The sequence below is a fragment of the Pelophylax lessonae genome (genome assembly GCF_965119305.1).
Source record: "Pelophylax lessonae genome assembly, chromosome: 3".
Classification (NCBI taxonomy): domain Eukaryota; kingdom Metazoa; phylum Chordata; class Amphibia; order Anura; family Ranidae; genus Pelophylax; species Pelophylax lessonae.
In genome coordinates, this window is record NC_138770.1 from 309,578,260 (window position 1) to 309,590,965 (window position 12,706).

Here is a 12,706-nt window from a genome sequence, read left to right on the forward strand (position 1 = left end):
TCAAGTTGCTGCTGTTTATTTGTATATACTGTTTTGGTCACATACCTACATCCTTCTGGTTAGTACTTATTTATATGTTGTCATCATTTCTAGAGAGTGCGTATACCAATATCCTCCTGAAGAAGCGGATCGTCCCCACGAAACATGTTGAGGAATAAATGCCTAATCATAAACTTCTGCACTCTGTTTTGACGAATAAGTATCTATTTGTGCCGATATGTAATGAACTGTTGTCGGACTATTGGTCCGTTCTCTTTTAACCATAATATATTGTATTGAATAAAATGTTGTACTTTTTTAAATATATGTGAGCATTTTTTGAACCAAGGTACCGTGAAAGTCCGATCATTCCCTTTCCTCCATCTCCCCCCTTCCCTGAGACTGGCTATTTGGGGACAACAGTCTCTGCTCCCCTCCCCTCTCTCATGATTAGATGCTATTTTGGATATTGGTATCTATTATTCTCTTTATTTACCTCAGGCTCATTTTTTCAAATTTTTTTCAAAATACAATAAAAGTATGGGAACACTTTTTTGCATTCCAAACTTTTATTTCTATTTATACAAAAAAAAATGGGAATGAAAAATATGTACGTTGCATTCAGATACTTTTATTACATGAATATAAAAATGTTTCGCCTGTCTAGTGCCTGCTATGCATATCTGTTGTTCTACCTTACAGTCACGTGATCATTACATGACTGCTATTAATAGATAAACATAGCAAGCACAAGGCACAACTGTACAGCCAATGCAGTGCAAGGTGTGAGTCATTTATTGTAGGTCTTCCCTACTCTCTGTGTCATTCCTTTAATCTGTGATCACTCTACCACTGCAGGTGGAGAGAGACGGGAAACTGGTGCCTTCAGACAGTCAAAACTCAGCTTCGTGCACAAACTAGACATGTGCAGTTCGTTTCATTCTGAATCGAAATTCAGAGACATTTTTTGTTATTTGAATTTCCAAATGACAATAGTAACGAATTTAAACTAATTCGGAAAAACTCAAATTCTAAAACAAATTTGAAATATAAACATATTGCTCACTTTGTTCAAAGTCTATGTGTATTAGTGTTAGAAGATGGCTGTCTGCTGAAATTCGAATTTTGAAAATAATAAAATCTAAAAGAATAGAATAGAAAACAAAAGAATAGAATAGAAAATAAAGGAATAAAATCGAATAGTAAAGAACAAAAAAAGAAGAAGTTTAGAAAAGAATAGAAAGAATATAGTCATCTTCCAAAACTTGAATTTGGAAAAGAATAGAATAGAAAAGAGTAAAACAGAACAGAATAGAATAGAAAGGAATATAATAGAAAAGAATAGAATAAAAAATAAAAGATAGAAAATAAAAGAATAGAATAGAAAAGAATAGAATAGAAAATAATAGAATAGAAAAAAAATAGAATAGAATTGAATAGAAAGAATATAGCTGTCTTCCGAAATTAGAATAGAAAAGAACAGAGTAAAACAGAACAGAATCGAATAGGAAAAAAAATGTGTAATAAAATAGAATAGAAAATAAAGGAATAGAAAAGATTAGAATTGAACAGAACAGAAAATAAAAAAATAGAATAGAAAATAATAGAAAGAATAGAATAGAGTAAAATAGACTATAACTGTCTTTCGAAATTCGAATTTAAAATAGAATAGAACCAGCTGTTTTTCACAATGAATTTTAATCAATTCCATATACTTCAAATCCATTGGAAAAATTTGAATAAGGTCGGAAACTAATAAACAAAACTAAACTAAAGTAATTTACTTACGAATGCAACAAAAGAAAATTGTTACTTTAAAGAATCGATCTGAAAGGAAACAAAACATATTTTTACGCTCTGCACATGTCTAGAGAAAAAACTAGAACCAAGGTTTATTTCTGCGCCCTTTTACCACACCTCTGCAGCCTCTGCCACCTTGTTCCAACACAATTCACTTTTGCACCCTTTGCTACCCTCTTTCAACACCACTCTGCATTCTGAACCATCCTCTTCCAGCATTGGTCACCTCTAAATCTCCTGCCACCTTCTTACAACACTGGTTACCTTTGCATGCGCTGCAACCCTCTACAAACACTGCTTAGCTCTGCACCACCTGCCACCGTCTTCCAATGCTGCCAACTTCTGCTTCCCCTGCCACTCTCTGCCATTAATGCTCAAGTCTGCGTTCCCTGCCACCCTCAACACTGCTCACCTCTGCATTCCCTAGAACCATCTTCCAATGGTTCTTAACTCTGCACTGCCTGCCTGGCAAAGGGAAGCTACAGCCATGTGAGCAATATAAATGTACCTAGTTGCTGTGCCCGCACCACAGATAGACACTCAGGGGAAGGGGGTTTGGACTCCGAAAGCCATCATCCTATCTACACCCCTGATCACAAAGGGGTTTTACAAATTAAAAAAAATATATATTATTTTATGAATTCAAAAGCTAGGGATTGGGGCCTAAAACCTTCAAGTGAATTCTCACCAGTTTTGTAAGATGCTCAAAAAAACACACAGCTGCTTTGACCAATAGTCCTCCAAACAGCTTGAATTTTGATGATAGGTTTTACACTATAGATTACAACAAAATTGCTGCAAAAATGCCTTTCCCCTACATACATATGTATATGCACTGCAAATCCCTTTTACAATTACAGCCCGACTGTCCATTCTCACTGAAACTGCTAGTGTTGCATGAGTATGGGTATGAGTATTTAAAAACATTTGATATGCTTGGATTCTTTCCATTTACCTATTATGGCAGATTTACTTACTGAGAATGTTCACTTTGCAGGGACATTTTTACTTTCTTAGTGAATATGGTGAAAATTCACTTTGCAAAAAAAAAAATACTTAGTCATGTGCAAGGAAAACGAGTCCAACTCTGGTCAAAACATTTCTTCCTCAAAATCCTTTCTAAGTGTTCATTGGCATAATAAAAAGACCTATCTAAATTCCATTTTTACTAGTGTAGCCCTTTGTCCTAAACAGGGGCTACTATATCAATTTAGCTTTTGGCTGGACTATAGTTAGTTCAGACCGATTGTATAGTTTTTCCCTAAGCTGGCTTGTGATCTCTTGCCAATAGATGTCACTGGTCATACTATGAGATTTCCCAAACAAAACTAAGTTATGAATATTTATATTTTCTTCAGCTAATTAAGTAGAAGGTTTATGCCACTTGTGCGTGCTGTGGAAAGATATAAATATTTGGGACAGGCCATGTGTTTGCTCTTTTCCCCTGGACTGAGGCTTAGGGAAGTGTTGCTGGATGGAGCTCTGCTGTTAGGCCCTATAGCCTGTTTTTGGGCCTAACGTGTGCTGAAGTGGTCCTAAGGTTGTCCTGCCTGGTCTGGAGGAAGCTGGGCCAAGGAAGAAACTTAGGGGAGGCTCCTGGGGAGAGTCAAGAAAAAGGCTGGTTTCTCTGAAGAGCCTGGTGACAAACTTGGAGGACACACTGAAATTTGGGAACGTGCTTACAGTGTTGCGGGGTCTGCTTAAAAGCTCTGACACTGTGAAGCTGGACATTTATCTGGAGGGTCCGTAAGTACTCTGCTGTGGTATCTAGGACACCTAACCCTCACCCCCTTAACTGTTCTGGTAAAAAACTTTAACAAGACATAAGTCACTGGCATCCAACATCCTTTTTTGTTCCCCTCATTTTAGCCATGGAATCAGCCCTGGGGCAAAATGCTAGTCCACCCCTACCTCTGGAGGTGCTATCCTGCATTTGGGATGTCAGAGGGGTGCTACACTTACCTAAAGCTGCAGAAACATGACCCTCAGACCTAAGTCTTCTCTTCTTCACTCCTGCTTACATGAGGTGCGGTCCTTCATCAGGTTTCCACCTCACAAAGGCACTATTGATTGTCCAGCGTCCAGGTCCTCTCATGATTCAGTGACAGTGCAAGGAGACTGTCAGGGTGAATTAGAGGTCCTGGCACCTGGAAATGACACCAGTGAGGCACCAAGATTTTGGTCTTAGGTGAGTATATCTTAGTTTAAAAGGTAAGAGAAATAAAAAACATGCAGCATGGGTTAGAGGGGGTAGGAGGGGTACATATTTTGCCTAAATTTGGGATTTAAAAAAAAAAGGGTTTTTGCTTGCATGTGATTGGATGATAGAAGTCACTCAGCTTCACCTAGTTCAGTAAACTAAGTAACATTTCCCTTGCAAAGTGGAAATTCACTTTAAAAAAGTAAGAGAGGGTTAAGGAATAGCCTTGTATTTTAGGAATATCTGAACCAAAGAGCAAATATTGAATCTATCATACCTTGCAAGTACAGAGAAATACCTATTGATATTTCCATAATTCAAGTTTTGCTGTGTACTGAAAAGAAATCTCAGACAATGTTATCAACTTTCCCTGATATCTTCTATGAACCCCAGAACATCAATTCCATAAGCAAAAAAGATGAAGAGAGGAGGAGGGGTTTGTAGTTCAAATCTGGAGAGTAGCTTAGGGTGAAAAACATATATTCTAGTACTACAATACAGTGAATGAGTATTATCACCCTAGGACAGGAAATTTGTTAGTAGCAGGTAAAAATAAAATTTACCAGTTCCCGTCCAGCCTATTGCAAAATGGCGTCCTCCCAGATCACAGCCGATGACTGATTAATGTACCAGGTCGCTGCTGGTACCGTGTGACTGCTGTAACCAAACACAGCAGGTCACATGACAGTTGTAAACAATAGATGGCTTCTATTTAAGCCATCTATTGTATACAATTGTGTTGCTAGCTTTGATTGGTCAGTGTGATCACATGGTACAGACTGGACCAATCAAAGTCCATCTGTACCATGTGATTAGCTCTGGCCAATCACAGCTAATCACAACAAAAGAAACCAATATAATCAATTTCATTCCGTGAAATGCTTATATATAGCAATGAAATTTGTTGCTATATGCAAACATAAAGGAAAAAAAAAACTGATCACTTCCCCAGAGTAGTACAATGTTACTATGGTAACATTATATTGCTCTGGTCAAAGTTTGTTAAAAAAAATCATTAAAAAAAAGAAAACAGTATATAATAAACAATTGGAAACAAAACAATATTTTTTTTTTTTTCGTACTGTCACCAGTCAGTGTCCCTGATCACCGCCACACCCATTATATGACGATGCTGTACTGCACTGGTGACAGTATGTAATAAAAAAAAATTTATGACAAAAAATTACTTTAAAATTTCAAAAAAACGCCTCTTACTAAATATCTTGGACTGTCTATTTTCCAAAAAGGGGTCATTTTGGGAATATCTGTACTGTCCTGACATTTTTTGGCATTAAGAAATGAGATAGGTCGTCAGTACTTTAGGATTGATCAATTTTAAGATATATATATATATATATATATATATACCATAGTTTCTGGACTCTATAACTGCCCTACAGACTAAATAATATACACTGATTTGGGTTATTTTCACCAGAGAAATGCTGCAGAATACATTTTGGCCTAAATTCATGAAGAGAGATTATTTATTTGCAACAATTTATAACAGGAACAAAGAAAAACGTGGTCTTTTTTCATTTACAGTGTCTTGAAAAAGTATTCACACCCCTTGAACTTTTCCACATTTTGTTATGTTACAACCAAAAACGTAAATGTATTTTATTGGCATTTTATGTGATAGACCAATATAAAGTGGCACATAATTGTGAAGTGGAAAGACAATGATAAATGGTTTTCAAAATGTTTTACAAATAAATATGTGAAAAGTGTGGCGTGCATTTGTATTCAGTCCCCCTGACTTAATACTTTGTAGATCCACCTTTCGCTGCAATTACAGCTGCAAGTCTTTTTAGGTATGTCTCTACCAGCTTTGCACATCTAAAGAGTAGAATTTTTGCCCATTCTTTGAAAAATAGCTCAAGCTCTGTCAGATTTAAAAGAGAGCATCTGCGAACAGCAATTTTCAAGTCTTGCCACAGACTCTCAATTGGATATAGATCTGGACTTTGAATGGGCCATGCTAACACCTGAATATGATTTGATCTAAACGATTTCCATCATAGCTCTGGCTGTATGTTTAGGGTCGGTGTCCTGCTGGAAGGTGAACCCCCGGCCCAGTCTGAAGTCTTTTTCTGACTCTAACAGGTTTTCCTCCAAGATTGCCTTGTATTTGGCCCCATCCATCTTCCCATCAATTCTGATCAGCTTCCTTGTCCCTGCTAAAGAAAAGCATCCCCACAACATGATGCTGCCACCACCATGTTTCATGGTGGTAATGGTGCGTTCAGGGTGATGTGCAGTGTTCTTTTTCCGCCACACATAGCATTTTGCTCTTAGGCCAAAAAGTTCAATTTTGATCTCATTTGACCAGAGCACCTTCTTCTACATGTTTGCCAGATTTGTGGAGTGCAAGACTAATGCAAATAGTTGTCCTGTGGACAGATTCTCTCACCTGAGCTGTGGAACTCTGCAGCTCCTCCAGAGTTACCATGGGCCTCTTGGCTGCTTCTCTGATTAATGCTCTCCTTTTCTGACCTGTCAGTTCAGGTGGACGGTCATGTCTTGGTAGGTTTGCAGTTGTGCCATTCTCTTTCCATTTTCAGATGATGGATTGAACAGTGCTCCGTGAGATGTTTAAAGCGTGGGGATATTTTTTTATAACCTAACCATGCTTTAAACTTCTCCACAACTTTATCCCTGACCTGTCTGGTGTGTTCCTTGGCATTCATGATGCAGTTTGTTCACTAAGGTTCTCTAACAAACCTCCAAGGGATTCACAGAACAGCTGTATTTATACTGAGATTAAATCATACACAGGTGGATTCTATTTACTAATTAGGTGACTTCTGAAGGCAATTGGTTCGACTAAATTTAGGTTAGGGGTATCAGAGACAGGGGGCAAAATACAAATGCACGCCACACTTTTCAGATATTTATTTGTAAAAAAATTTTGAAAACCATTTATCATTTTCCTTCTACTTCACAATTATGTACCACTTTGTGTAGGTCTATCACATAAAATCCCAATAAAATACATTTACGTTTTTTTGGTTGAAACATGAAAAAATGTGGAAAATTTCAAGGTTATTAATACTTTTTCAAGTCACTGTATTTAGCAAAAAAATAAAAAAACCAGTGGTGATAAAATACCACCAAAAGAAAAGTCTATTTGTGCAAACAAAATTATAAAAGTTTATTTTGGGTACAGTGCTGCATGACTGCACAATTGTCATTGAAAGTGTGACAGAGTTAAAAGCTGAAAATTGGCCTGGGCAGGAAAAAAACCCGAAATAAGAAAACCAATGCAGCTACAACATCTAAGGGCTGGTAAGCTGTGTATCCCATTTTTTCTTTTTTTTTCTTTCTTTCGTTTTTTTTTTTTTTTTTTTAATGGGTTTAGAAATATATGACTGAAACAGACAGTTTCAGACCATTTAGAGCATTTCCCTTTTTCTTTCTTTTCTACACTATTTCCAGTTCTGTGTGCCTATATTATGTGCATGTGTTCTAATAGAAAAGAAAATCGATCAGCTGGAGATCCACATAATGACAGAGTAAGGCTATAAAACAAAAAGGCTCGGTTTACATTATTGCGGTTTGGGAATGCATGTAAAACCATAGAAAAACTCGCTGTTCTCTAGCAGACACTCGCTGGGTGCCATTAATTCTGATTAGCAAATGTGCACTATGCGGCTTAGCGCAGCGCCATTTTAAAAAATAGGCTTGGGGATTTTTTTCCCCATGTTTCTGCGGGTATGGCTGGGCTGCCTCCACTAAGAATACAGGATGCAATAATGTGAACCTAGCCTAAAGGCCCGTACACACGTACCGATCGTCGGCATACAAACGTCGGCGGACGAAAGATCTGCCGATTGTACGCGTGTTAGTATGGTGCCTCCGACAGATGTCTGCGCACAATCCGCGGACAAAAGTCTTTCGTGCAAACATGAAAATTTTTGTCTGCGGACACCAGAACGGACGATTGTTCGCCTGTCAGTACAGAATTCGGCCGACAGACCGCAGATTTGCAAGACTGGGCATGCTCAGAAAATTAAAAACACAGGGAAAGTTAACCATTACATGACATCACTTCTGCAGTCAGCTGAAGTCTGCAGACAAAATTCTTGTGCTGTCCTTGTGCTGTCTTTGCACTTTTCAACAGACACCGACATCCCGGGGAGAAAAGACGAACATTTGTATGACGACGATCTGCGTGTGTGTACGGGGCTTAAATCTCCCAGAACTTATCTGTGCACTTTACTCTTCCACTGCAGTTATATGTGATATATAAGACAACAAGCCCTGTTCTGTGAGACCTTTGGTTTAAAAAGAAAAGTGACAGATAAACTGATAAAGATGCGTCACAAAAAAATTGATTGACCTTTAGTCCATTTGTAAATGACATGTTAAAGAGATAAAAATACTTTGAAAAAATGTATATTACTTTCTTTACAGTTCATGTGAATTTAAAATCATATAACTCTGCAGTGATGAACCTAGGTAGAATCAACCTATTTAAAATGGTCTACTTCCCTAGATTCCTCTATATATTTTGGCATGCCTCTAAAAAAAATCCCCAAGAGAGTTTTCCTGGAATTAAATGTTATTGTCCTCCTTCCTTTGGGGGCCTAAACCTCTTAGAGTTTTTCTTGATACCCGATACTTACCCAGCTAGGGTGGAGGCCTGGCCTTGCTCAATCTTCAATGCTACTATCTGGCAGCCCAATAAACACATGTTCAGGGTGGGCGGAAAGTTTCTAATTAATTCCTCTAATGTTCCCCTATGGTGTAACCTACAGTTGCTAGGACTTTATGAGATCCCAAATGGAACTGGTTGGGCAACTTTGGTATAAAATATGCCCATCAATTGTTCTCTAACCACATGTTTAAATTATTTTGATCCCTGTAATTGGAGTTTGGAACCCCTAATAACTTTTTTACATATACCCAGTAAATTAACCCGTCTTAGTTGATACACAGATGTAAAAACAGATCCTCCTACATAAGTTGTACCTGTTTATCTGCAGCCATCTCTCCTCTACAGCCATTCAAAGTGTAACATTTATACAGCTCCTCTGAGTTTTCAGAATGCAGGGGGCGGGGGACTGAAGTTACACCGCATAGCTCAGTGAGGGGAGCTCTGATAGCTGATTGGAGGGAAGGGACACGCCCACTTCATATAATACACTGGAGCAGAGTTAAGGCGGTCAATCACAGGCTGTGTGCCGGAGCTCCCTCTCCTGCACCTTTTTACCTTTTGGTGTCAGGAAAACTTGTCAGAAGTGACTCATGCATCTGCATCACAGACGAACAAGGCAGCAGGCAGAAATGATACTTAGTGCTCTGGACTTAGACAAGTACACACTATAGCAGGATATGCTTTGTTGTTATTTCATGTCAGATGTTTACCTTTGTCCTTTAAGCTTCTCCCCCTTTTAGTGCAGTTTGGCCACACTCACAACTTGTTGTGACATGCAAAAGCATACTTTTCTAAGTCTTCCTGACAATTTTTTTGGGGGGGATGCAAAATGCAAAAAAAAATCTATCAACCCTCAATGCTAAATTTGTTAGATACACCACTGGTTACAAAGACTCAGATATAGGCAATACTGTGCGTACTGTATACATCCCTCCTGAAAATCAAGAACGTCATTCTGAGTCACCTAAACTGGCAAAATATGTTCTTTTACCAGAAAACTATCAAATTCCATAATTTTCTAAATGGTAACAGTTTGTAATAGACTCACATTCTCACTCACATTGTTCTGGTACAGTTAATTTATACGTATATGAACCATAGTGCAAAATGGCATAAAAGTCCCAGTTTTTGGAAAATTTCAGGGTCTCCACAAGCTTTCAGATGAAGATTCTACCCTGTTATATTTTACCCTTTTTGTATGGATCATGATACTGTAGATTATATTTATAATATGGCCAGAAAATACTTCTACTTAAAATGGGATGACTACAGCAATTTATTTATGATAGTTCATTTATTTATTTACGAATTCCAAACAAATTTACAAGCACTAGATTAAGTGCCGGTTCACACTAGTACGACTTGTCAGGCGACTTGGTCAGCCTGACAAGTCGCGGTCCTTCGCGGTCCATTGTGTGGTACAGGAATGGTTCTAATGGAATGGACTTAGAAAAAGGGTCCTGTACTACTTCAGGGCGACCTCGGAGCGACTTGCATAGACATTCATTCTGTGAAGTCCGTGCAAGTCGTGCCGAAGTCGCGCTTCAGTGTGAATGCGGTCTAAATCACATTAGCTATAACCTAGCTATAACTTAGAAGCCACACTTCAGTAGTCATAATATTTTATTGGAGCTAAGAAAAAAAAAAAAGCGTACAATCTGGCTGGGAACTATGGGCAATCTTACTGCATTTTTGTTTAAAATTTTTAAAAAGAGATTAGCTTGCCAAGTATGCCTAAAGTGACCCGTGCTCTGTTCAATTACTTACATTATTTATAAAACCAAATTATCACATTCAGCTGAAGCTTTAAGAAGAAGAGGACAGGGGCTGTTAGGATGTTTACAACTGATAGACAGTCTGATGAATGGTCAACTGAAAGAGCATGGTGAAAACACCAAAAGGCAGTGGCTTAGTTTTGTCAACTTGCAGCAAGAAGTTCTGTTACTGACGGGATATTCGGGTAAGAAACTTTGCATCAGAGTCACAAAAAAATATTTTCCTAGGAAAACTATATACAGGGAGGCATAATAGCAAGCATATTGAAAAAGAGATGTTGGGTGTACTTACACTTATTAGGAGAACCTGTAATTTTGTCCTAACTAGGCAATGTGAGAGGTTGTCCTTCAACATAGTGTGTTGACAGTAGTCACATGCATGGCAGCAAAACATAAGTCGTTTTACATCCAAGAAGGTTTGTGCACTGTATTATTAATTTAAAATGTTTCTGCTCTCTTTTTTTGGGTCATGCATGGCCTTAGGACCCCCCCAAAAAAGAAAAAAAAAACGGAATACTCATATATAGATTTACCTTGTTTGGTTGATCTGTCTAACCTAGCAAACAATTTGGTGAGGTTTTCCAGCTCTAACCTGCTGGATTTTTTTCTTTAATTTGTGGACAGTATAAAATCATAAAACTTATTTACATAGAGGCAAGATGAGGAGGCTGTTTTTCTGTTATCTGACAAATTAGACCTCAGTGTTTTAGAGGGTCAATTACCACTTTAAGTGGACAAATCTTCCAAAATTACTTTTCAATAATAGATGCTGCCATCCCTGAAAGATGCCATTGTTCTCAGTTGTTATAATTTTTTTTATTTTTTTTTTTTCACAGCCAGCTTAGACTCTGTATTAATATACTGTTTATTCTTTTTATACATTTTTTTAATTCATAAAAATGTTTACTGCGCCAATAAACAACATACACACAATGAAATAGACATAGTATATTCTTTTTATCTAATCTAAAAACCAATTTGTGATAGATAGAGTTACAATTCTATTTGTAAACTCAGGCATAATTTATGCCAAATGTGTCCACCACTCTGTAGAACTGGAACTGTAATCACCACCAGAGAGTCAGAAGTATACAACACACACCAAATGGAAAGTATGTAGATCATAGATGTACATCAGATTAAAATGTTCTTACCAAGGGAAGCCACTACTACTGCATCGCAGGATTGGGTGATGTAAAATGCCACTGCCAATAAGGTAAAAATGATTGCACGTGTCCCCTTCATCTCTTCACGTTGTAATGGTAAGTGCATGCACTCTGTTGTTTTGCAGACTGACATTATATAGACTTCCCTCCTAATAATTACCTGTACTATTATCCATGCAAAATACTCCAATTAACCTTTGGACACCTGTACATAGGTTTCAGTGTTAGAATGCTTTTCTCATTGCATTATCCTCCAGAGTAAGGGTTCAGACTTTGACACTGAACTTCATAAAGCAGTAAGAAATCTCATGGTATAGACACAGTTCAGTTAGAATCATTATATCAATATTAAAAAATGAGAAGTGCATTATACATTTATTTTTATTACAAGATAGATATTTATTCTTTTGCTAATGTGGCTTATAGTTGTGGTTTTTGAACGTTAATTATATATATATTTGCATGAACTGCTTCTAGCGGACGCCCCGTTGAATAGAGGGGTTCCGCCGCCAGAGATGTTCTGTTCCCCCTAGTGGGAGGGATGCTGTAGAGTAGAGCAGGAACCATACTTATAAGAGCTAGTGATTTAGCGATCCAAGCAGAAGAGCGAGAGAGCTGGTATAGCCTTCTCCCACAAACATGAGATGATACTCTATGTTGAGGGTAAGCAGGAACTGTTTATTGAACCCACTCACACACATTATATACACTATCAGGTCAGGTGAGTCTGATTACATTATCATATGCAGATGAAATTGTATACAGAAATAAAATTAACCTGAACTAATTATCTAGCCATCTGGACAGAAACAATATGTGAGTTCATTAACAATTAACAATTACCAATGGGGCAGACAGGCTTAACAGAATCCACATCACACCTCAATACACAGACAATAGGAATAGACCACCAGTGAAGTACAATACACATTATCAGAAGTGTAAACACAGAACTCCCAATAGATAACAGGTGAGTATCAGTATCAGCATATTCAACGATGTGTGGAAGATAGGGACGAGCTTTGAGTTAGAGTCGAAGCTAAGTTCGACTCAAACATCGGTCGTCCGATCGTTTGTCGGATGACGAACAAATGTGCTTCTTCGCAGGAAATTTGAGATCCCCATA

The 12,706-nt window shown here is 37.8% G+C and overlaps 1 protein-coding gene across 1 annotated transcript in view; it reads right to left on the reverse strand.

Moving 5' to 3' along the window:
- Positions 1–11,796, reverse strand: part of LOC309549344 (alkaline phosphatase-like) — a 123,955-nt gene extending 112,159 nt beyond the window's left edge. The window contains exon 1 of the mRNA XM_082249544.1: positions 11,569–11,796. Within this exon, the coding sequence (XP_082105670.1) occupies positions 11,569–11,713 (145 nt within the window). The 5' untranslated portion in view covers positions 11,714–11,796. The remainder of the gene's footprint in view (positions 1–11,568) is intronic.
- Between the last annotated feature and the right edge of the window lie 910 nt (positions 11,797–12,706).